Source organism: Arvicola amphibius, chromosome 6 (assembly GCF_903992535.2).
Source record: "Arvicola amphibius chromosome 6, mArvAmp1.2, whole genome shotgun sequence".
NCBI lineage: Eukaryota > Metazoa > Chordata > Mammalia > Rodentia > Cricetidae > Arvicola > Arvicola amphibius.
The window spans coordinates 51,477,748-51,504,090 of record NC_052052.2 but is presented as its reverse complement, the minus strand read 5'-3'; the positions used below and the strand labels follow the sequence as shown (position 1 = coordinate 51,504,090).

Below are 26,343 nucleotides of genomic sequence, written 5' to 3'. Positions count from 1 at the left end.
TTGTAGATGAGTCTGGCCTTGAACTCACAGAGATCTGATTGCCCCTTCCTCCCAAGTGCTGGGATTAAAGGCATGTGCCACCACAGTCTGGCTAGCCTGTAATTTTTTGGGAGGGGCATGTAAAAAATTAAATGTTTGTATCTTTTGTAAGCATAGCCTATGTTTTCTGTGTCCTGTGCTGACATCGTTGGATTTTGTTAACATATTATCTCAGTTTTAGTAATAAACTAAGCAGTCATTCTTCTGGTCTGAAGTACTTGGGAGTGCCCTGGTCCATGAATGTTAGACTTTCTACAACTACCTGGACTTGCAAGGTTTTATTGGAGGGGCGATTTTAAACTCTTAATTGCTTTTAACTCAAATAGAGTTTTCTAGTATCTGTTTGATAAATTTTGTTTTTCTGCCAAACTGTTTATTTGTCTAAATTTCCACCGCTCCCTAGTGTTGCTAGCGTTATCCTTTGGTCTTTTTTTCTGTTAACTTTTGCCTTTTCCATGGTTATAGACCCTGTTTTCATCTATTTTTTATTTCTTGTGATTTTCAGGTTCTGATCGGCTTTTCGTTTCTGTCAGTGCCTGCACCCTCACTTTTTGTATCCGACATTAAGCAGTGAGAAAACTTAAGTCTTCCTCAGAGGGGAGAGAGCTGGCCTTGGGGTCAGGAGATGAGAAACTAGCCCTGCCCCCACACCAGCTGCAGTGCCCAGGAGTGAAGGCCATGTATATGCCTGGGCAAAACACTAGAGCTGACTCGGGTGTCAGGGTCTCAGGTGAACCAGCCCTGAGAGCAGGAGAGCTGACCCCACCGTCCCCCCTGGAATCTCCTTCCCCACACCCTGCAGCCAATCAGAAGAAAGGGCCTGCACCTTGCCTGGACAAAACTGTAGAGCAGGCCCTGGCAGAGTAAGTGAGGGAGACCCTAGATCTGAGGGCCCTAGAGCAGGGAAACTGTCTCCTGCTCCTTGCTGTAGGCTGCATTAGGTGAGCTGGCCTGGCCACTGCTGGAGAGCTTGTCCCTGGAAGTGACAGTGAGGGAAAGCTAGTGAGCTGACCAACCCTGCTACTACCGAGACCCAGAAGTAGGGCTATGAGTTGGCCCACTCCAGCATCCACTGAGTCCATGAACGGTTGGAGCAAGTGAAAGGGAAGAACTTGTAGATCCAAAACAGCAGGGTCTCTGTAAAACAGGACAACAGCATGATATGCCAGAGGAGCCCAGTGAGAGCCCAATATGTGTGGTGTAATAGAAACTAAGGCCTTGAGCCAGAGCAATGACCCTAGGCAGTGCACACTTGGAATTAAAGATGAGTGGACTAAAGGATAAATTGTGTGACTCAACAGCCAAGCTACAGCTTCCGTGACAAGATTCTCCTTGTTATTGTTGTTTTTGTTTTGTTTCTTTGTTTTGGTTTTTTCTATTAAATTGGATTTTGACTTGTGTGGGAGGTTGCAAGGGCAGAGGGCAGATGCAAGGGGTTGGCGAGATAAGTGTGCTTGGAATGCTTTGTCTTCCCAAGGGAGAGCCCATCAATTAGTTGTCCAATGACAAAAAGGTCAACTCTGAAAACATATGTACAAGTAACAATATACAGACTGAGCAGGCTTTATTTAGGAATATGAATATATATATATATATATATATATATATATATATATATATATATATACTGATTCAGTCTGTCTAATATTACTTGAATGTATGTTTGCAGGGCTAATCTTTTGTCACTGAATAGCCAATTTGTGTGTTGTTCTCTAGGGAAGACCACCTCTCTTCTCCCAGTTGTCTCAATTACCTGTAGTGCTTTGTGTAGGGTTGAGGTCATGGGTCTTTCCTTGTTCACTTTGGCATGTCTGTAGGTGTTGTCCTTGTTCAGCTCATGTTTGAGCACTCATGGAGAGACTTTATCTGTGTAACTTCTGATGTTGCTAGGAGACAAGCTCACAGAAAACTCCTTGATCATCTGGCTCTCACAATCTTTCCACCTACTCTTCTGCAATGTTCTGTGAGCCTTAGCTGTGAGTGTTTTGTAGTTGTATCCCTTTGGGACTGGCCTCTGTAGGACCCAGCCATGACAAGCTCAATAGAAGCCTGAGGCTCAGTTTACCCCGTTCCAAGAGAGAACAACTGAGACTACCCAAGCACCGCCTGGGAACACACCATTCAAAAGAAAATTCCTAACGTTCCAACCATTGTAGATGGGATCACCTGCCAGCACACATCCATCGCTTTTCACCAGGACACCCTAGACAAATGTCAGCCAATCAGGGGTCCTGAACCTTAGAAATCTCTCACCCCCACATTTGCTACTACAAAAACCCAACCCCAACTGAGCTCGAAGCTCTCCAACTACTCCAATACATTGGACTCACAGAGAGTCCAAGTTTGCAAACTTGTGTAAGAATAAAGGCTCTTTGCTTTTACATGCAGGACTCAGTCTCCTAGTTGGTTTAGGGGGTATTCTGTGATGGGCATAAAAGGCTCCAAACTGCATTTTGATTGATTTTGGTTTCCTTAGTGGTTTTTGTCTATTGTAAAAAGAAGTTTCTTTATACTTCTTTTACTTTTAATATTATACTTCTCTATAGGTGTAAGGACTCATAGGTTGTTCTTAGGGATTATGTTGATTTAGTGCATTAGTGGTTGTAATTTGTCCTCTAATAACCATGACTTTGCTTGCAGTGAGTAGGTAACGAGGTTTCCAGTATCAGGCATGGTTTCCCCCTTGTCAGGCATGTCTTAAGTCCAGTCAGAGAGCTCTTGATTTCCACCAGTATATGTGTGCCGCTACTGCACACTCAGGGTTATGGTGTCGTACTGGTTGTTGATGTGGCTCACGGGCATCATAGCTGGGTAGGACTGTTGGTTGTTTCCTTCCTTTGGTTGCTTACATAGTACCTTCTGGTACCATGAAAGACAGTCTTCTGGGAGGGGACATTCAGGTCAATTCTCGCTCAGGGGTCTCTTTGTCCTGTGTCTGAAGTGCATGGTATCTTCCTTCCATCTCTGGGGAAAATCCAAGAGCAACAGAAATAGGCTATATGTTTAGGAATTCTCTTGGACCGCCCTGACCAGCAACTCAAAAGAGGGCTTCTTATGTCTGGCATTGGGATTATGTTATGTGGTCTTTGTCTCTGGAGGGACTTCTGTCCCTGTGGTATTTTGAGACGATGACATAGACCAAGACATTCCCCTTGCTTAATCTCTGACTTTGAGGTTTTACCTAATTTTTTTTTTCAGTTCCAGACCTTCCCTTGGATTTTACTTGTAGTGCAGCATGCCTGTTGTGATTTCAGAAGACTCCAAATTACCAGCATTGTTTATATTATCATCATCTGTTTAGACTAAATATGTTTAATCTATGTGTTTATATGCATACCACAGATGTATGTGTTGAAGCACATACAAATAAATATTCACTCTTATGTATGCACACATATAAGTATACATACTTAAAGAAAGATGATATGAACCACATAAGTGGGTATCAGTCATCTTATTCCTCTTGCTTCTCTCCTCTGTGTTGACATAGCTACTCTGAACCAGGGGATAATTTGCGTTTTCTCAAGCATTGTCCTTAGAAAGCCTATGTGAGTAGTTTACTTTTTAAAACCCTTGTATGCTGAAAATGGCTTTCTTTGCCCTTGACAGCTGAATAATATTTTGTCTGGCTGCAGGATACTTGGATCAGCCTTTCTTGGTGATCTGTACATTATTTCCATGTTTTCTGCATTCCAGGGTTGTAGATGAGATTTTCATAGCTTGTTTGGGCCCTTTGGTTTTGTATGCAACTTAGTATTGCTGTCTGGCAGCATGTATAATTTTCTGTTTACTCTTGAAATCCAAGTATTTCCTGGACTTAATGAGAACTTTTAATCTGCAGGCTTAAGCTTTACCTTGGCCCAGTATATGAGTAGCCTGGTACTACATGTACTTGTTTATAATATCTTCCTCATTTGTTCTGCCTTTTATTCTTCTCTTGCTTTTAAATATCCCTTCTGGGATTTCTGTAATTCTTGTGTTATGATCCTCGTTATGCCCTTCCCTTGCTATGACCCTCTCCTTGCTATATTCCTCCCCTTGCTATGCCCCCTTGCTATTCCTATCTTGTCTTTCCTCCTTGCTATAAGCCATTCCCTTAATATACTATTCCAAGGTCATCTAACTGATTTCCACCCATTCCTGTGGTAGCTCATCTGTAGAAAATTTAATATTTACTGTTATCGCCACTAGTGTTTGCATCATGCATAATGTGTGTGCATTGGTGTGTATGTGTTGGAAGACACATGCATTTGACATAGCTCACGCATGGAACCTAAAGGACTGCTTGTTGGCATCAGCTCTATCCTTCCACCTTTATGTGGGTGTGGGAATCACACTCAAGGTGTATAGCTTGTACAACAGGTGCCTTTACCTACTGAGCCATCATGCTAGCCTGGACAACTGAAGCTTTAAATTTTAATTTTAAATTCCTTTATTTTTTTCTCCTAAGGAATCTTTCTAGTATTTTTCTCTTCGTTTCTTGTGTTTTTCATCGTTGATGTGTTTTCCATATAGTTTCATGATTTCTTCTTCAATAGTATTTGTCTATATCGGATGTTCTAGATGCCGTCTCTCACGTGACCTTACTCTCTTATATGTATCGCCATGCCCGCTAAGTGCTATGATTTATCTTGTGCTGTGTTGTTATTTTGATATACTGATGGATCTATGATTTTTTTATTTGTATGCATTTTAGATTCACTTGGCGTAAAAGCTCCATAAGAAAGACACAGAACTCCTGTCCTGACATTTTGGCTGACTGTGAGGAAACTGACCAGTAATTTGAGGCCCAGGAGGGCAGATTGCCCAGAAAAAAAAAATACTTTGGGGGCTGTCAAAGCCTGGATTTCAGTAGAAGCTTCTGGGCAAGGCACACTATTTATTCTGCTATTCTTACCTTGTCTTTTTTGACTGATAAGATAAAATCCTATCTTTCTTGTAGAGAGTCACTCAGAGCCTGTGACCTTAGATGCACTCTTTAAATGTTGCTGATTTTGATGCATCAGGGACAGCCTGGTAATCTACCAGTTCTAAGAGATCCTAATGAAATGGACCAGCTATGCATGATGGCACATGGCCATGATCCCAGTATGTAGGAAACTGAGGCTGAGACAGGAGAATGGCCATGAGTTTGAGGCCTGGACTACAATGTGATTAAGTTCCAGGCAACTGGGTTAGAGAGATAGAAAAGAAAAAAAACAGTGTGTGTGTGTGTGTGTGTGTGTGTGTGTGTGTGTGTGTGTGTGTATGTGTATGTGTTGAGGGGGGGAAGAGCCTAATTATATTTGAATAATCTATATATAGAATGAGTTTTTTAGAGGAATCTGTATTGTAGTGGCATTTTATTTGTATTAATAAAACTTGCCTGAGGATCAGAAAAGTAAAACAGCTACACTGGCCAGTCTTACAGACCAGGCAGCAATGACACACACCTTTAATTCCAGTAGCCACACTAGCTTGCCACAGAAACTAGGTGTTAATGGTGCACACCTTTAATCCTAGAACTAGAGAGGATTATAAAGGTAGGAGAAGACAGCTCTCAGGCTTAGTCTCATTCTAATTTCTGGAGGCAGGTTACCCATTTTATATTATAGTAGAGGTAACAGCACGTGGCTGGCAGTTTTGCTTTTCTGACTTTTAGGTTGAACCCCAATATCTGTCTCTGAGATTTTATTAATTGTGATTCACTATATTCATCAAACTTCCTGGTTCAGTCATTTTCTTCCGAAAAATATTCTCTGGATAGTATTCAAATTTACTGTAAGATATAAGGGATTACTATTCTCTTCCTTATTGAGGAAGAGAAATAGATTTGGACTAATTTACTTCTGTCGTGAATTAGTCACGCTCAGCAGCAAACCACCATCAAGTTTTAGTTGTTGAATCCAGTGGGCATTTATTTGACTCAGGGCAGACTGTGTACTCTGAGTCTTGGTGGGTAGTTCTGATCTCAGCTAGACGCACAGCTACCGGGTCCTAACTGATACAATACAATCTAAGGATGTCATCAAAGTCTGATTAAGCTGATCCTTGTTGTCTTTTCAGTTCTCTGATACCCCTCCCCCCATGAGCTGGCTCAGCATGAGTTCCTCAGGGAAATGATGAAGGTTCAAGAGAACAAGCTAAAACTCACAAAGTAGCCTCAAATTTAGATCAGTAATGGACATGCAATCATCTCTGAGTCATTCCTTATCAAAATGCAAACTTGAATCATTACCCAAAATTTAGACGAAGGAAAGGAGGCCCTATGAACAATGTCGGGGTACTCCACTGTCAAGGTACATGGCAAAGGGTGTAGATATGTAGAGATATAAAGATAGGAGGCCACGTCAATCTCCCTGAGCTGCTTAGATCTATCTACAGTGTAAGAATTACAGCTTACCTGGAATTTTAGAAGGGCCGTGAGTTTGGCTTTGAGGTCAAAGGTAGCTTTCACAGAGCAGCAGTGAACTGGATTGTAATGAAGATTTGAAGTTTGCCAAATGGATAGAAATGAGGACGGCAGCAATAGTTAATGAGATGGAAGTTACTGCCAAAGTAGAGGTATGGGAATCTTTGAATATTGATGGGATGGTGGGCAGTGGAGAGCTGGCCCATGTGCTTGTGCCATGGGACATAATTTCTTGACCTTGTCTTTTGTTCATAGCATTGGTTTTTTTTTTTTTTCCAGTAAACTGTTAGAGCCCTCCAAAGGTTGAAATTTCAGTTGTCATTCTATGGAATGTTAGGATACCATGTACTACAAAGCTTGCTTCATAGTTAGCTCCCACCTTCATCCACTGGGAAAAAGGTGGCCTTGCTTAAATCAAAAGGATGAGTTAGCACATATATATTGTTTGGGCTGGTGTAAGCACTCCTTTAATGTTTTTCTGCCACTAAGCACAACTTGATGTGTTCTGCCATCTGAACAAATTTTTCATGATAAATGTCTCTTGCTTATTTTCAAGTTAGAACTTAGTTAAATGTTACCTCCTCTGTGGAGCCTAACTTATACTCTCCTCCCAACACCTCAACACCCTACGCCCAGCGCTGCATTGCATCACATTTCCCCATTAAAAATTTCTTGTTTCTGTATGTTCTTTCTTTAGAAAACATAGGGCTATTTGTTACTATAGGATTTTGCGTGTGATTCTTCAACAAATATCTGTCTCCACAGTTAAACTTTCCGCTTCTGGGTCAGCAAAGGACTAGGTCTTGTGTGTAAGGATCATTTACCACTAAGGCCTACAACAGCACCAGGATCATAGCAGCCACTAAGTACCAAGTGAGAGAATGGTTCTGTATGACTGAATGAGTTAAATGAAGACTGTGGGCCCACGAAATGTTTTTTTTTTTTTTATCCTTAAAACAGCATGACTGTGATCTCTTTGTGTTCACCACATACCTATGGCAATATAAAGACATATTTTTCATGTTTCTGTTCAACGAAATTTCATTATGCATAGCTATACACCTTCATGAGGTAGGGACTAGTGATACGGAGACAAGAAGAACATTTTGTGATGCAAAGGGGGCTTTCTTAGTTGGAGAGGTAGAGAAGGGAATAAGCATACAGTTACAGTGGTCAGTGGAAGAGAAGGATATGTTGAACATCGGCTTTCAGTTCAACATGCCCTTTATTGGGGCTTCCTAGAGAGAGATAGTTTGAGATGACTTATGGTAGTTAACTAAGAATCAGATGTATAGTGGGAAGACCATTCTAGGACGAGTAAAGTAAAGAGAAGTGAGAAGGAAAGACTAACTATAGGAGAGTACCGATGGCTTAGTACTGCACAGGACAGAATGCAGGGATGGAAATGGCCGAGAACAGAGGCAAACACAAATTATGTCACCAGGAATGTGACAGGGGAAGATTGATATTGTAGGTGTTCTAAGGTTTGCTATGGACAAAATATGGAGAATATGTTGAAGAAATATAGGTAATACCTGTGAAAAAGCAGTTAATTACAATGTGATTATGGCCTTGATATACAGTATACCCTGTGGGCATGAGTGTAGATCAGAGGTACACTGCTTACCTGGTGCATATAAAGCTTTGAATTGGATCTCTAGAACTGGCTCTGTCTGCCCCCCCGCTTTGTGTGTGTATGGGTATGTGTGTGTGTGTACACATACATCAATATAGAGAGTACATGTATATATGTATGTATACATATGTGTATAATGTGTGTATATACTTTAAATTTACATGTATATTTCATTTTCTGAGAGGCAAGAAAAGAAATATTTAACCCAAAATTAGAATTTTCATCTTAGCTTAAAATAAGAGCTTAAACCATCAGGATGAAGAAGGTTGGTAGAGGTCTTTAAACTGTAAGTGGTCGAGCAGAGGAAGGAAGTACGCAAGAACATGATACTTTCAGAGACATAAAGGTTATTTTAACAGAATAATTATAGAATATTAAGGGTGACATTGAGAAATGAAGCTGAAAGGAAACCTCCTTCTAGTATCGAAGCAGTGATTTAGATTACAGTGACATATTATTTATTTTATAGCAGACATTTAAAAGAAACATTTTTATTGTCGAGAACTTGGAAGATATATAAAAGTAGAAGACATCATGACTCGTGTGAATTGTTATGTCTGCTCTAATGGCCAGCAGTTCAGGCCAGTCCTACCCATCTCTCCACAGCACCATTCACTTCCCCTTCTTGTGTTATTTTTGAAACATGCTCCAAATGCCATGTTGTTTCATACATGAATATTTTATATGCTGAATGATAAAGAGCAACTTTAATAAATCTATACCAGTATTACATCTAATCTTGAGATGTTTACTCAGTTTCATCAAATAATAATTAGTATTATAATTCATAATTATCCCACATGTGTCAAATAAATGTTGATGTAAGTGCAAACATTCACTTACTATGCTTGCTTGGTCAGGACCCATACAGAAGGCTGAGTCCATTCTGAAGAATAAAGGATCTAGTACACATTACCAGGTATACACAGAGCCCTTTACTAAAACAGGAATGCATAATTACTGCTCCCTCTGCTGCCACTACACTACTGAATATACCAGGGCAGGTATTTAGAAAAAATATGAAGGAAGCGAGCTCACATTGTTGTTCCTTCTTCTCTCCAATTTGCCTAGGTCTCTCTGCTCCTTGGTCTGCAAATGGACGTACTCAGCGGAGAAAGGTTGGGATGAGAGTTTCTGGAAGACGGTTGGTTTGGAGGATCTCATTGATGATAATTACAGCAAAATAGGTAAACGAAGAGAAAATTAAAAAAGTGATCATTCATGTGTATATACAAAAATATTTGTGATTTTTTTGTTTGAATTGTATTATGAGAACTCAATCTATTTTTTTTCAAGACTAGGTTTTTCAGAATATGTCAGCTGTGATGGATAAACCATATTTTTAGGCGCTAGTTTTCTGACTTTTTTGGGTTGCATGGAAATATGTATTGTGAATATCTGTCTGAATATCAGCCCTATAATGGGGCTGACTCACGATGATTGTGCACAGAGCAGTCAGAGATGACATCATCAAGGAGGTACATAGGGATAATTTCCAGAAGCAGGAAAATAATTTCATAAATTTGGTTCAAGAAACAATACTAAAGAAGGAAAAGAAAAAATAAAATTGAAAGGTCAGAATTAGAAGAATCAAAGAACAAGACAGACAGTAGGATGTAAGCCAATGCTTGCTATGTATAGCCTCCCAATTTTGTGTGGCACTAACTAGATGGGGCAGATCTGAGTGACTCTTAGGTGTTTACCTGGTGAAAGAGTTTCAGTGTTAGGTAAATATAATTATGACACATTAACGTTTGCCACTTACAGGGAAATTTCACAGGGTGATGTTTGTATCCTATAGTTACTACTTATTATTCTGGTAAGCAGTTGTTATCTAGGTCATATGTGCTTGAATAGAAGTCCTTCTTAATTGATTTAGTATGCTGACTGTAGCATTGTAACAAGATCTAAAAGCTTACTCATGTGAAAGATAGCTCATTTCTCTCTAAGGGAAGAGAAAAGAAGTAAGTGGCTATTACTGCAATCCTGTTGAGCTCTCGCCACTTCCCAGCCAGAAAAATGGAAGAATCAAAATGACCTAAGAATCATGGTACACATTCCTTTGGAGACAGTATAACCTCACTTCTGATTACCCCTTGTTGACCAGCATACATTCAGTAGACCCCTGAATTAGTATTCTAATTAGAAAATGTAATTTTTATTGACTGCACAGCCATGTTCCCATGTATGTTCCTATTGAAATGTGAGAGTTGTGCTTATATAAGTTGCTATACAGCAAGTGATTATTTGCTGCAGCTTCTGACCCCTGTAGTAGACTATTGCAGATCAACCTACTTTTCTCCAGTACACTACTCGGGATTGCTCTATGTAAAGCTCCGTGGAGACTGCAAGGAAGAACCAGCACTGCTAGCCGTGGTGCGCAGTCTGTGATCTGCCTTCCCTCTACTAGCTAGCTCTAGAGCAAGGGGAAGGGCCAGAACAGTAAGCAGAAGAGAGTCGCTGTGATATCTATGGCTCTGCCAAAACCACCTGAGATTCTGGGCTGGTAGAAAAGACCTGGAGCTTGGCATAAGAGAAGAAAGGAAGAAAGATTGTCAGCTGACTTCTATGTCCCCTATTAGGTGGTTTACATACATTGTCCTCATAAATCTATTCATTTGTTATTCCTGTTTTACAGATCGGAAACCTGAGATTTAGTTCCTTTAACCACTTTCAAGGTTCACAGTTTGTGTCTACATTTCCCGTCTCCTTGGGACATTCTAGACTGAGGGTTCTGATACAGTTCTACAACTGGCCTCTGGTAGGGTTAGTCAGCACTACAATGTTTGGCATCTCAGGCCAACTTGAACTAGACTGGGACAAGCATCCATACCTGGGCCAGGATGGGATATAGTAGAGTCCACCTGGGAAAAGTCCCTATGGGAGACAGTGATCCTGTTTCCCCTCACCCTTTGCATTCCACATACCTTGTCTTGCTTACAGCTGAGAATCACAGGTTAGTAACCAGTAAGCATGAACAGAAGCTCCAAATCAGCCACCATCACTACATTGTTCTGGAACACAAATTGTTACTTTAGTTACTTAAGTCATTTTGAAAATAAGTATTGTCCCCCTCCCCCAAAAATGGTTAGTTTCTTCTTGAGTATTCCAATGGCAAATTAAACAAAGTATGGATAGATGACCTGTGTATAAGTCTTGATTCTGGATTGTACTGAACTTGTTCACACAGTATTTCATTGTTTTCTCTTGGCTAGCTCATCCTAGCCTGAGGACATGCTTATTACTGTATTGGAATTGCTATGTGATTGTTGAGTGTGTGAACTGAGATAATTGTATTAGGAGCTTAGTGCTTCCAGCTTTGAAAAGTTATGAAGGATGTCTACTGGTCTTAATAGTAACTAGGTGACTTAGATCCACCTTAAACTTTTACTTTATTATTATGTTGACTTTTTCTTAATTTTATTCTAATCTTGTACAAGATACATGTTTAGTTAGTATATTAGTTCTTCCAGTAGAGCAATAGTTACAAAAATATTCATTAAAAGTTCATAATGTTGACCTAACAGAAAATTTTCAGTGTAATTTTACTAGATTTTACCTGCTAAGTTCATGAATTTTTAATAGATGTCAGAAGGAAATATATCTTGAACTAGAATTTGCCCTACACAAATTAAAACTCAACCACTTATCAGAATTAATTATATGATATTTCTTTTGATTTTCCTTTCTGTTTGAGCTTGGAGTTTCAGTGTGAACACAAAGCATAAGTCATTTAAGAGGAAAGTTAGAATATCAGAAACTCCTCTGGAAGTTTCTTCCAGATTCTTTAGCAGTTCTTGGAACTATGAAAGATGAATCTTGGAAGCCTTCTGTCAAGTATTAAGTACTTCTCTTGGTCTCATTGCCCGTCAAGATGTGGGCAATGTACTACAAAACCTTTTAGCAAATTTGAGCATCAAGTGTCATGTATTTGGGCATTAATACAATTACCATAATTTTCTCCATGTGCAGCTTTTAGTCAAGTCTTTACCAGCCTTCTTTGGCTCAGGCTGTAAGTAAATGCTTTCCCTGAAAACTGAACACCTCAGCAACGGGGAGCCTTATGGAGGAATGCTTTTGAAATAAATTATTTATGAAGTGTAAGTTAGTGATCAAATGTGATATTTATATGGTGCATCTCAAGGAGAGTGCAAACATTGATATTTGGTTGATTTAGTTATAGAACATTGTAGAAGGTAAGGAAAATAATTTTGTGAGTTAAAAGAATATAACAGAAAATATATTTAGAGACTATTGTTTTAATGTTGTGACTGATGGAGAAAGTACAACTCACTTTGTCTGCCCCCCCCATCCTCTCCCTTCCTGGCATTTTTCTTTCCTTTCTTTTCTTAAGTAGGGGATTATCTACCCGTAGTCCAATAAAATGATCAGTGTCAGTAAATTTTGACCTTTCATTCCAGGCAAATCATTCCCAGGTCACTTATTTAATCCCAAGCATCTCTCCAAAGCAGACAGGAAGGAAGACATCAGCAGGGGGCGGGTCCTTCGGAAGAGAGACAGCATCCCACCTGTTCTAATCGATTATCCAGGCTCCCTTCCAGCAAATCCCAGTTGCCCTTTCACTTCCTGGGAAAAGGATTTTATTGTATTTACTGGAGAAGGCCATGTCTTGAAAATTATGGGATCAGCATGACTGAATTGTTGAGAGATTATTTGCACGTTAGAGTTGTGTTATGTCCAAAGATTCCATGTGCTGGCTTTAGATCACTCATTAATTGAGATCAGGGAAGCCTGGCAGTGAGCAAATGCAGGGGCCAAGTGGAGACGCTGACTGAACTGAGACACAGGACCAGAGACAAATGTGAAAAAAGAGACCTTCTTGAGGGAAAGGAAGGTACCATTTTATTAAACTGGTTTCCGTTTCTCCACAAAAATGTATTTCGAGTTTCATATACTGTGGGTGCAATCACCTAGCATGGAGTAAGTGCTGATGAATGAGTGGCTATATGCTCAAGTGAAGGGCTTGCTAAAAAACAATCTTCTTAGCTTTAATTATTGCAAAAGCTTAATGGAATGTCTATCAATTCTTTGGAGTAAACGATGGTTCTAGGTGATAGAGTAGTTTTATTTCACAAGTCAGTGCTCACAGCAATCTTCACTACCATCTGCTTCTTAAGGTACCTTCCTTTCCCTCAAGAAGGTCTCTTTTTTCACATTTGTCTCTGGTCCTGTGTCTCAGTTCAGTCAGCGTCTCCACTTGGCCCCTGCATTTGCTCACTGCCAGGCTTCCCTGATCTCAATTAATGAGTGATCTAAAGCCAGCACATGGAATCTTTGGACATAACACTCCAGGAAGAACAATAGCTGGAACCTGATGCCATTCCTTCAGAGACTTTTCCAGGACAGGAACTATTTTAACAACAAGTTTAGGAAGGTTGTAAATTTTACTTTTCCTTAGAGTAACATCAATCCTGCAGCAGCTGACCCAGCGGTTTAAATATTTTTGCCCTGTAGCTCCAGATTTTTAAGTTAAGGCCTATGGATGAATGGTGAGTGCATGCTGGATATGTCAGTGTGTCGTGACTACCCAGTGTTCGCTCTGAGTTCCGACTAGCATGGAATAATTCTGGAATCTACCTAAGGAGCTGGCAGTCTTGGCTTTCATCAGGGTGAATGACAGAGCTTGTGGGTCCTTTGCCTCTGCTTTCAACCAGGCCCTATACTAGGCTCTTTGTGATGTTGTACCACCCACTCCCTGGCAATCTCTGAGGCTGGAACAGAGAGGAAACAGATTTAGTTGTATTTTTCTGGTGCATGCTTTATTCGCTTTGCTTGGTTCATGAGATGAGAGAGCCTACTGACTTGAGTGTTGAATACATCCATGACAAGCCTGTGTTGATGCTGTATCCAGGATGCAACCGGACCTGTTAGACATGGCCATACAGGCATTGGAGAAGGGATTCCTCTTCTTCTGGATGGAATTAGTGAGTAGTGGGAAGCCAGAAATGGGAGTATTCCTATCAATATTATTCTATCTTTGAAGAGACCAGAGAAGATCCCTTTGTGGTAATATTCCTCAAGGTTTCCTGCTAGCAATATGAGTCATGACTGCTGTGATGACCTTAATCTAGTGATGCTGTCCATAGCTATTAGGGTTTGTAAATCCCCCTTAAGCTCCTCCCACACAGTTTTAAATGTTCCCATTAGAATGAGGCATGCTACCAAGGACTTGTCCGTTTGTTTATTAAAGCTTTGCTTTTCATTTTGGTATTCATGAGTTCTGTGATTAGTGGTCATCATTCTGTCTTTCAAGGGCTCCTCTCAGCCTGTTGCCGCCCCTCCATCTTTGTGAATTATTATTTAGGTGAAGTTTGTACTAATCTACTTGGGAAGCCTGCAGCGTCTTTGGCCACAGTTACTTGCAGCCTTTTATTGGCTATATGTCGCCTGTCATGCTCCTTACCTCCCATGTCCAGAAGGAGGCCATCAACTGTCACAGACTTTGCCTTCCCAGTTCCTTCTGAGCCTTTGATCTTGTTGCATTTTTTCTTATCTTTTTTATTCCTGTCCATCTTATGTAACTATGTCTTTCTAATTGTTAAAGAAAAGGAAATATCGTCTGAATATCTTATGGACTAATTTTACCCTCTCAAGTCTGTCTTCTGCCTGAATGAATCACTTGGAGTCATGATAAATACAATAATCTATGCATGCAGCTAGCTAGCTCTTTGTTTCCCTCGCATGTGTTAGGTACTAGACTGAGTATACAAAATGAAACAAAAGGAACCTTGTCCATCTCTTGTCTACTCAGGCAAATATGGATAAATATAGAAATGTATGCTAACAGGATTTTAATAAGAAGGATGGAGAGATGGCCCAGCAGTATGTGCTGTTCTTGCAGAGGACCCACAAGATCAGTTCCCAGCACCTATATTGGGCAACTCACAACTACTGGTAATTATAACTCCTGACTTTTCCAACACATCTGGGTACTGAGGCCACTTGAACTCATGTGTACATATTTCCACATGGACACACATATAATTTTAAATAATTTTTAAAATCTGAAAAAAGGATATTTAATGTGTACTCCTGTCACTAGTACCATCGAGAAGCAGTGTAAGACTTGTGGATTTTGGTGGTGATAACAAGGATGTCTTCTCAGGAGGAGGTGCTGGAAGAGTGACTGAAAAATATGAGTTCCCTTTATAAGAAATGAAAGAATGTCTTCCACAGCAGAAGAAACAGCATATGTAGACGCATGGAGGTATGAATGTATAGGGCGTCTTCAAGTTGATGGATAGGGTAAGACAGTAGACAATGGATTGATATCTTATGGGACTTCTACCCTTGCTTGAAGATGGGAAACTGGTAAGACCCTCAGCATAGCAGGATTTGCTTCAATGCCTTTAAGAGATGATCTCATTACTGCTTATGCCAATCCGCCGATAGAATGGAAGGGAACAAGGGCCGCTGGGACTGTTTGAAGCTTCTGTGTAAACAAGTGTTTGTCTATGTCCTGCCACCATTTCTTTTGTATAATCACATGCACTACCCACTCTCCTCTCTATAAATGTCTGTTGTGATGTGTGATCTCAAATGTTGCAGGACCTGGTTTATGCAGCCCATAGGAATGTTAGCTGTTATCCTATTTAAGTGTGGCTTGGAACCTGGTGGACAGGATCACTCACTTCCCAACCTTCTTCCAACACTGCACTCCCACCCCCTAGGTTCCCAGAAATACTATTTCAGTTATTGTCCCTTCCAGGAACAGCCCCAGAGAGCCATAAGGACAAGGGAGCGGTGATGACCACATTGTGATGTGATAATGGCGAGTAATGGTTTTTAGAAGCTTTCTGGGTCTGCACTGTTCCTCTCTACAGTTTGGCATCTGGAAGATGATTGGAAACCCTCAGAAGTAAGGTTAACCCTCAAGTTTCCTTCTTCCTTCTAAGGAATCAGTGCCCATTAGAGCTTGAAGGAAAATAAAGATCTTATTCTAATATCCTCAATTTACAGACAAGAACCAGGACTCAGAGATGTGTGGTGAAGTTTCTCGATTTTGTAGCATTTTAGTGACACAGCTGAGAGCGGAAATCAGGCTTTATTCCGTCTCCACTGGCTATCCCTGCCACTGCCACGTGTATGTCCCTATGACTTTCACTATTCTGTGCCAGCTCTCCTATTTCAGACTTTTCAACAGTGTTGCTTATTAAGGCAATCTAGGTGTTGTCAGCTGAGTGGGAAGAACCACTCATCGAGAGTGTAATTGAGGTCATCTGACACCAGAGGCCCTCCTCAGCAACAGCATGCTTTGCCCAAGCAACCAGGGACAGTTGAATCTGGGAGTCAGTCTCTTAAAGTGACAGCTTGATGTAGACAAACAAGAATAATCAAGTGACATATTAGTTATTTCTTATTTTAAGGGTGCTACTTTATCACCAGATATAGTCTGGGCCGATTTTAAGTCTAGTTCTGCCACCTGTGAGCCATGCAAGCTCTGCCATATGCAACTTGACCTCTTTGAACCTCAATTGGTAGATTGCAGAGATTGGCAAGTGTAAAGAAAATAATGCAGGTAAAACTCATCCTATGCTGGTTTTCTAGCAAATACTTGTTATTGTTAGAGCTTTCCTTTCCTTTGAGCTTAGATGCCTGCATATGACAGACTATATATGCTACAGACAGTACCTTGGAATAATTCCAGTAATTATCGCCAAAATTAAATTTGGGAAGGCCTTTTTTTTCTCAGCTACCATTGGGAATCACACAGCCTTTTTCTGAGCAACGTATGAGGCAGTTAGACCCTGAAGGTTGTCTTAGCTGGAATCACAGGCTTGCCTGAAGTCTTCAGTTATACATGGCTGGTGACTTTAAAAAAAAAAAAAAACCTGATCTTGTATGATTGATTTATCATTAACCGAAGGACGTATAGCCATAGGAAAATTAAAACTACAAATTATTTTGGTGATAATTCAGGAAAAATCCATGACTAATGTTCCTACAATGTTTTACAACTTTGAAAGAATATTTTCTGTGTGTTATTTATTTTTCCATCAAACTTTCAAAAATGAGTTAATTTCTGTTTCATATTGGGGAATCCAGAAATCATGAGCTTTCAAGTGAGAAAGGCTTTGGACCAGATCCCAGATACAAAACTGACTGGCTGTATAAACATGAATAAGCTACCAGCCATCTCTGAGATTTGGTTTCTTCGTTTATAATAATACTTGAAGGGCTGTAATGGGCAAGGATGATATGTGCAAAATGTGTGACTTCTGGAAAGAACTAAAGAAAAGCACCTAATTAACCAACACAGCATTCGATAGCAAATACAAAGATGTGGTACAATTAGAGCTCTCTCTGGTCTGCTGTCAGGTCCAGTCCAGCCAAGATCAAACCCCTAAAGGGCTTTGATAATTACATTCAGAGGAGGAACGCTACAGGAAGGGGGCTCATGGTCTGCAAGATAAGGTTATATTAGTGACTGAATAATCTTTCATTTCCTCCTTAGCTCTAGTTCACTGATTCAGTGTGATGTACACTGTTAGATTCTGAGAACAAATGAACCAAAGGTCACAGGGTTCCTAACTTCCGTCGGCTAACATCTATAGTATTGGAGCATTAGAGATCACTATAGTGCCCCTGTGATAAATATTATAAAAATAGGCTGATAGGACTTTCAGGAATGTATGTTTATGTGATTGACAAATGTCTGAAGAAGTTCTGCTTAAACTTTGCTGGGATTCAAGTTATACTATTTGCATTGCCCTAAGACTCTGACCTAACAAACTTAAGAAACCCCCTTTCTAGTTGTTGGTCAGGTTAGTCCAAGTGACTCCCCAAAACAATCTGTTGCCCTTGGTTACGTCTCAGAGGTTGAAGGCAAGTCTCTTTTGCTGAAGACACCGACACTACATATACAAGACTCAGGTTATTTAAGCTGGATCTAGCCTGAAAGCCTCCCTCCTACCATCTATCTTCCATAGTACCAGAAAAATACTATTTAAGAGAAGGAAGCAATCAATAGTTCTATCCAACTGTGACACTTAGGAACCCCAACACTGACTGATCAGCATGGCAAGATGTCCTTAAAGGTACAATAGTGGCACTCTTATCTTAGTGAAAGCCAGCAGCTCACTAGTTAGACTTCAGGCCCACTCGAGAGGAAGAAAATCCTGTCTGGTATTGTAAACCTAGCCAAATCCTCAGGGCTTGTGAGGTCAAGAATCTTAGAAGAGCATCCATAGATAAGTTTAACTATCACTTATCATCAAAGAAGCCTCTCTTTACAGCAAATAGAGCCCATTAAGAAACCACAATAGTACACAGTATAGCCATCAGGAGAGCCTAGTCACAGTGGATATATCTACAACACAGCTCCTGTACCTGAGGCTCAGGGTACATCATGGAAGATGAGGCAGAAAAATTGTAAGAGCCAGAGGATCAGAGAGTATGCTATAAGACTGGCTTCTTAAATAAAAACTGAACAATAGTAGTAGACATGCTACCTAAGGAGGGAGAAAATCTCAGGGAATCCCAACCCTAGACAAAGAACCACATGCAGCAAGCGACTGCTCAGAGAGGGAGAATTAGCCTCTCTCGGGGATGAGTCCCATAATTGGTTTTCTAATACAAAGTGGTCAGCCCTAAAATCATAACACATAACAAAATGAACTCAGTCTGTTGTATTTCTGTGAATTGCATATATATGTTGCAGTTATAATCAAATAACAAAGAAGGGCATGGATTTGAGAGGGAGATGGGGCTAGAGGGACACGGAAGGGGTTATAGGGCTGTTTTTATCAGGCATACATGTATAGTCACATCCTTTCATTTAAAATACAGGAAATGGAAAAATGGACTTCTCTATCGTCCATATGTATGTAAACTTAGTAGTTGCTTAGCTTGACTAGAGTGGTTCCTAAGAACCAATAAACCAAGGATCAATCACTTCTAGGTACCTTGTTAATACTCACTTACTGACTTACTTACTTACTTACTTACTGCTCTCCCTAACAAGTCTGGGTAGGTCATGGTGTATCTTTTTACTGATGAGGAAGCTAAAGCATAGGGAGTGGGGATGATCAAGGTCATAGGGTAAAAGAACCATAGATGACTCTGTTCCGGAGTCTCCTGGGCCTGAGTCAATGCTCAGCTCAAAGTCAGTAAGAACCCCTGTCGCATTTGAAGTCCTGCGCACCATTCTGAGCCTCATAATCTATAGAGGCCACAGGGGTTGGGCAGGGAGTGTTACATTTACAGGAGCAGGCCCTGGATGTAGTAGTCAGTTCAAGAAACACTTGAACAGTCTAGGCTTCTCGGATCTCCTGAAATTGCCTTTCCCAGTCAAGCATGTTAATCATGCAGCAAGATGCCAATCCCAGTCTGCCTGACACCGGCGCTGATTGGCAGGCACTGCTCACCTTTGCTCATACTTCCTTTCTCAGCAGAAGCTGAGGAGATGGCTGCGCATGTCTTAATTGAATTAAAGTAGACGATTCAGCTTGTTTTCCCCTTTCCTGAAGGTCATTGGCAGAGGACTTGCACTTAGAGCCTATGCACACCAGACCCCATGTCATCTTTGTCATCCGTTTAGAGGTGGCTTAATCCAGTGTTCTCGGGAGGCTTCCCCTGTGCGTGATTAGCTTTCAGCATTGCATGTGACACACCATCACTCTTCTGCCTCACTGTTCTTGGTCACAAAGAGGGTAAGTGGCGACCTTGGTCTCTGAGGTGACTCCACGGTTCTTCTGTGGTTTTCCTCACCCCAGTTCTGTGAGTTTTGACTTGTACATACCCATGACCTTTTCAGTTTCTCAGCACAGATCAACCTTTCTGAGAATCCGCATCAGAGGGCTGCTGGGGTGGGGCAGCCAGGTCACTGGTTGACTAATGACATTCTCCAAGGCCCGCTGGCAGGCGCTGCCTTGCCTTGAACCCTATTGATTCCAGAAGTTTCCTTGCCTCTCAGACAGCCTCTGCAGGTCCTGGGAGGTAATGAGTCACAGACCCACCTTCCCTGTGCCCCTTCTGTTCTTGTGGTGAGCAGAATGAAGATGATCTCTTTGTGGCATCTTAAAACCTAGAAAGGCATTAAAATTCTGTTAAATTTTCATATCCTCTTAGCTTCTGAAATGTACAGGGTATTGAGGGGGCAAGAAAAATCCCCCTATCAGTGTTCTTTCCCCCTGTTCTTACTTCAGAGGCTACTTAAGGGACAGGGTAATGATTGTACAAGGTTTATTAATACTTCATGCTCTGCTCCCCTCCTCCCACTGTGTTTTATCAAGGTCTTTGTAACTTGGCTTTAAACCGAAGCAAAGCAGCTGCCAGGGGGTTGTTAACAGGCAGAATCTTGTTTTGTGTCTTGCTTGTTCTGATATGGGCACCATACACAAAGGTCTGTTGTTGACTCTTTCTATAGGCGAAAACAGCATTTGCTTCTCAGATGTACTTTGAGGTAAAGGTTGTAGAGCCAGACTGACATGAGTTTGCTCCCTGACCCTGCCATGCATATCAGACTTGTTACATAACCTTTGAGGGCTCACAAGAAGCACAGTGTATCTACCTGGTAACTTCAGTGACTTCACATAAAGCCTTCCATGTCAAGTTCAACCAAAATGTGCTTGCATGGTTTAACCCTTCCCTCTCCACCCTCCTCTTACTCACATGTCCAACGTAAACTCAAAGATTCTTTTTCTTCCATCGTTGTTATATATACATATGAACAAATCAACATATGAATATAAGCTGCTGAGTCTTTCAGTTTTGCCTTCATCAATACTCGGTATTGGATAACCAAGCAGGGGACTAATCCCCAGGAAAGACCAGCTCTCCGTCTCTCACCAGTTTTTAATTGCCTGAGGCTTTTCATCTAGCAGTGGACCCTGTGAGATTTCTCCCATCTGCATTATGATGCCAACGGTTGTTCAGATTGTTCGCATCTGGTTAGGCAGCCATGTTGTTGAGATTTCATGGGTAGAGTTTCTTCTATAATAGCAAGCAGGAACAGTCTGACAGCAGACTTGCTGGTTCCCTGGCTCTTAGAAGCTCTCCTGAGATAAGAGTAGGAGTTCTTTTGTAGGTTTATCAACTGGAGATAGGCACCCCACAGGCAGTTGTTCCCTGCATTTTTAACAGTTGTGGCTTTTTATAATGGTCTCCTGCTGTTGCTGAAAGGAGTTTCTTTGATGATGGGTGAGATTTATATTTATCTCTGGGTACACAGTTAAGTATTTAGAATACAGCGAGGAATTAAACAGGTTTAGCAAATTGGAGCTTGTAGGTCTTTTTCTAAGATTCATGGCCTCACAAGCCATGTGTAGTTGGCTAGGTTTACAGTACTAAGCATGATTTTCCTCCTCTTAAGCAGACCTTGGGTCCAATTAGATAGCTGTTAGTTGCCACCAAAATGTAAATGCCACTATAGCACTTGGATGGATGTCTTGCCTGGCAGGTCATCGGTGTGGTTTATAGGCGTCATAGCTGGGTCAGATTACTGACTTCTTTCCTCTCAGCAGCTTGCCTATCACCTTCAGGTCCTGTGACAGCTAGTCCTCAGGGAAGAGGCTATGCAAAGCCCTCTTAGTTTGGGCTGGATGGAATAGATATTGTCTGCTATGAGAACCCAATCAACCATTAATTTCTCTCAGTTTGTGTTAATCGTCACTTTCATTTTCTCTGTTTTTATAGTTATCATATTGAGCAATTTTCAAAATGCCCCTTAACTCCTTTGGTTCATTCTGTAAAGCAAATTGGAGACTCATTTGTAGTGGGCTTGTGAACACTAGTAAATTCATCTCAATTAATTTTGTATCTCTCTTTGGCTTCATTTAGTCTTTAATCTATTTTATCTTCTCTTTGCCTTCTTGTTACAAGCTGCTTAAAGCATCCTCTACAGCAGGGAACACGTAGAGGACAGTTCGGGACAAAAGGAGACTCAGTAGCTATCTGGTCAGTGACTGGAACAATAGTAGAGAATAAGCACACGAGCAACTGCTCTAGGGGAGAAGGAAGACAAGTGAAGGGGACGAGTGATGAGTCTGTGCCTTACTCAGAGTGCACTGTTAGCCTGTGCTGGGGAAGCAGGTAAGGATGGAGTCAGCAGTGTGGCTGATGTTGGATGCTGTGGATATGTGTAATCACCTTTAGAGAGGGGAGAGAAGTGGGTGTGAGAAAGACTGAAGCATTCCAGTCCATGTCCATGAAAGACGGGGCTGAAGGTGCCTGCAGGGATCTCTAAAGGCCGTAGATATAGTCAGACCAGGAATGTTTAACATAGGAAGGAAGGATCCCCATGGCTGTATGAGGAGGGAGGAAAGGACTGAGAACTGCCCATGTTTACAATGACTTGGGGGCGGTACTAATCTATATATGCTCCAGAACACTACAGACCTGGATATGGAGGAAGACCAGGACTCTGTCCCCCAGGGTTAGAGACGATCTGCTAGTGTCTGGTGTTGGTCCCTTTGCTGTGTTCTCACATGGTAAAAAGCAGAAGGGCGAGAAAGAGCAAACCCACTGTTGTAAAATGTTTACATGTAAGCATTAATGCAAACGTGAAGGTAAAGCCTCACAACCTCAACATCTCCCAAGAGGTCCACCTCCCTTCACTTGCTCTGGAGATTAACTTTGCAACGTATCAGCTTTAGTGATCATGTTCAGGCTGTAGCAGAAACGTCAGTGAAAGCTACTTTATTATAATAGCAGGGCAGAAGATAAGAGTGGAGGAGAGAATGGTATTTGTGACAACAGCCACAACTAATATTTAATGAATATTCACTAGATGCTATGCCAAGAATTTAGTATAAATTATCACCTCACAACAACCTAATGAGAAATGTAAGGACCATACCCCCTTTCCCTTTTGCAAAAGGGAAACTTGAGGCATGAAGAAGTTAACCGCCTGAAACCACACAGTTGCCGGGGACTGAGTCAATGTTCCAGCCAAGATGGTCAGATCAGACACCATTTTGGAGCAAGAATGTTTACATAGAACTTAAGAAACTTGGCTGTGAAGAAAGGAAACAGAAGTGGGGTGGTCACTAAAGGAGGGTGGCTCTTCAAAATAGATGGAGTCACCCACTGCTTGTTTGACAAATGGAAGGGAATTGCTTGACATTATTTGATTGCTGATGGGAAGCATTTAGCAGTGCTGCTGGGATGAGGACACCAGAGAGAGAAGGGACAGTCAGAATTGCAAGGACTCAGAGGAGAAAGGCATTCTCAGGGTACAGACCCCATAGTCAGTTAATGAAGAAAGCAGACACGGTGTGACACTGGGAAGCGGGGAGTAACTTCCCTTCACAGAGTTTCTGTTTGTCTGGAATGAGTGTAAGGCGGTCATCTGAGCAGCCGATAGAGAAGCAGAGGCATGGGGGGGGGGGGGGTCAGAAATGGAGAAGGTGTAAATGGAAGTTCAGATACCCAAGGAGCAAGGAGATTAAGAGAACATGGAGACTGCAGGGTGCTGAAAGTCTGGCAGAAGGGCCATTCCCTCTGAATCTACCTGGAGTCATGAATTTTCCCCAGCATTCTGATTGAAAGCAGATAGGAAAAAGTAGTTCTTTGTTGTGCTTTGTTCTGTTTGGTTAATCAGCAGGAGCAGTGACTTCCCAGGCTGTTCTGCAAGCTCTTGGTACCTCTTTCTCTTCAGTCGCTGTCTCCAATCCATTATGAGATGCTGTTACTGTGGGCTGTGCTCCATGAACATCATCCTCCTGCAGATGATGTCATATCTGTTGTACCCTGGTCTCCCACTCTGTCTGCTCAACAGCTTCTAGAGCTAGTTTCCTGGTGGGAACTTGCTGCCTACAATCTGTTCTGTACGCGAGAGCTAGTGCACCTTTGATAACGACTTCCTAGCATAGCATCCTCAAGTCTGTCTGTTGATCCTAGGGAGTTTGGAGGTCGTGGGATGGGCCCACCACAGTGTCACCATTGTCCTCTTCACTCAGTCTTCTAGTCACTGTTCTCTGCACTGCCTGACCTCCCCTGTGTTTACCACAGTGCCCCCCCCCACCGCGCGCTTATAGCTCTGTGGCTTTGCTTCTGTATCGAGCCCATGCTTTTAGCCATAGGACAAGGGCAAGGCCATAGTGTGTATGTTAATGGAGCATGCTTTCCTTCTCAGGAGCTCACCTCCGATACCTCACCTCATCCTATATCTCATGACCACAAATACCTTTCTTGAACACCCCTGTCTCAGGTTAAACACGAGACAATGTAAGGCTTTCCAAGGTTAGTTTGTAGTCTCCAAATGTAATGCGAGTTCTGCCATTTAAAGCCAGGGAGGGCATGATGGAGACTAGGTGGGCAAATTGGAGACTCTTGGAGTGGACCAGCAAGTTTGCCTCAGTATGCTGCTGTCCCATGAGCTGTCAGTGTGGCGGGCTCTCGGCAGAGTCCCCAGGACAGATTTCTCCGGGCTTCGTACAAACACTTTGAATTTATACAGCTAACAGCCTAAGATAGTGAAGTGAGCAAGGTTCTCACTTGGCGATACAGAGACCTTCTAAGGGGTTTACTGCCCATTTACATTTCAGCCCTGGGCATATGAAGAAACACATGTTTTCCCATGGGAACACATGTGCTGGGATCTGTTTCATGGAGAATATCATAAAGATTGGTAGAAACCAAAGTCCATTTTATAGGCTCCTATTTCCTGATGTATATTCTAGCTCAGGACTTGGCTAACTACTTGTTGGCCAGGATGGTTGATTTATTTCCCCTACCGTCACCACCCCACTGTGTACGTACAGGAAAAACGTTGACTTCCATAGCCAGATGCTGAACAAGGTGTACATGCTTGTGGATACACGACACTATTCAGAGAATTCAGGCCCAGGGACTACAGAGCTCCAAACAAATGTTTGTCACACTGATGACTGTGTTTACTGAGAGCCTTTTCTCACCAGCTGAGGCCTCTTTTGATGGCTTAGGTCTCCCGGGAATCATTTTCCCAAACAGCTTGATGTTAGAGCTTCCTGTGGGCTTGCTCTTGTCTAGGTGGAGGCTGTAGCCGTGCTCCAGAGCTCTTACCACAGACACACAAATGTGAGTGACGGACAAATGTTCTCACACTCGAGTGTGTTGGCTTGACTCATTATTTGAGACAGAGTCTTGCTACGTAGCCCTGGCCGGCCTTGAACTTGTAGTGCTCTCCCTGCCTTTCCTTCTCTGGTACCAGAGTTAGAGACAAGTTCTTCCTTTACAAAAAGCCTTGCTTACTTAAGGTGCTGGTTATAGTTTTATTCCTTGTATATAATATACAGATTATACATATATGCATATTATAACATCTGTATATTAAATGTCTATTAGATTCAGCATATATTTATTTTAAGTACCAGGAAATGATGTTAATTTTTTCATCTTTCAGATAAAGAAACTGAAGCTCAGTTAAGGTGAAACATCACAAAGTCAAAAAGTGCTAAATTTGGCATATTTAATTACCTGAAAATTATAAAAATGATTCTGGGAAAACAACTAAATTTCCTTTGGGGACCTCTATTTCTTCCTCTATAAACGGCAGGGACTGGATTTTCTCATCAGTTCTTAAATTAGGGCCGATGTAAGAATCCCCCAGAGAACATTTTAAAACTCCTTGCTACCCCTCTCCTGCTCAAAGTTTGTGGACTAGGAGGAGTTTCAGGTGGGACCAGAGAAATGACATTTCCAGCAAGTCCCCAGGTAACACCTGTAAACACATCTGGCGATGCCCAGTTCTCAGATTCCTTCCAGCTGTTTTCCACAGCAGCAGCAGCAGCACTTCCTCAGTCTCTTGCACCAAGGGGTCAAAAATCCTTCAGAGAATGATGTTACAACAAATCTGGCCTGGCCCAATTTGACAGTTCAGGGAAACTCCATGTGGATGCTGATGAAAATATTCCTCCTGCATCAGTTTTCTGGTTGTTTCAGTCAGTATTTGTTGGGTGTAGCATGTAAGAGCATCTCAGATCTTCAGCACCTGCACAGTGGCTGCACACTTGTTCCCTGTCTGTTATGTGCTCATAGGCTGGAGAAAGTCTGTAGTGTTGTTATCAAAGGAGGCTCAGGAAAACAAGCATCATCTCTGAGGCTTTAAATTTTATCTAAGATGTGTTTATTTTCCACTGTGGGCTTCAGTCATAGAGTCATTTTGTTTTGACTTTTATTCTTTGCCTTTTGAATTATGTTTTGCTGTTTAGAGCCATTAAGTGGCATTTCACTTAACTTTGTTGGTCTAAAGATGGCCTTTCTGTTGTAGGTGAACCCTTGGCTTTTTCTCAAGTTTACATTTCATTTTTAGCATGTGAAGACAGTTTAAATCAAA

The 26,343-nt window shown here is 41.6% G+C and overlaps 1 protein-coding gene across 6 annotated transcripts in view; it reads left to right on the top strand.

The window, feature by feature from the left end:
• Fggy (FGGY carbohydrate kinase domain containing) overlaps positions 1-26,343 on the top strand; it is a 368,123-nt gene that overhangs the window by 120,978 nt on the left and 220,802 nt on the right. For all 6 annotated transcript variants that reach the window (XM_038332750.1, XM_038332754.1, XM_038332751.1 and 3 more), the window contains exon 6: positions 9,138-9,253. In XM_038332750.1, the coding sequence (XP_038188678.1) occupies positions 9,138-9,253 (116 nt within the window). The remainder of the gene's footprint in view (positions 1-9,137; positions 9,254-26,343) is intronic.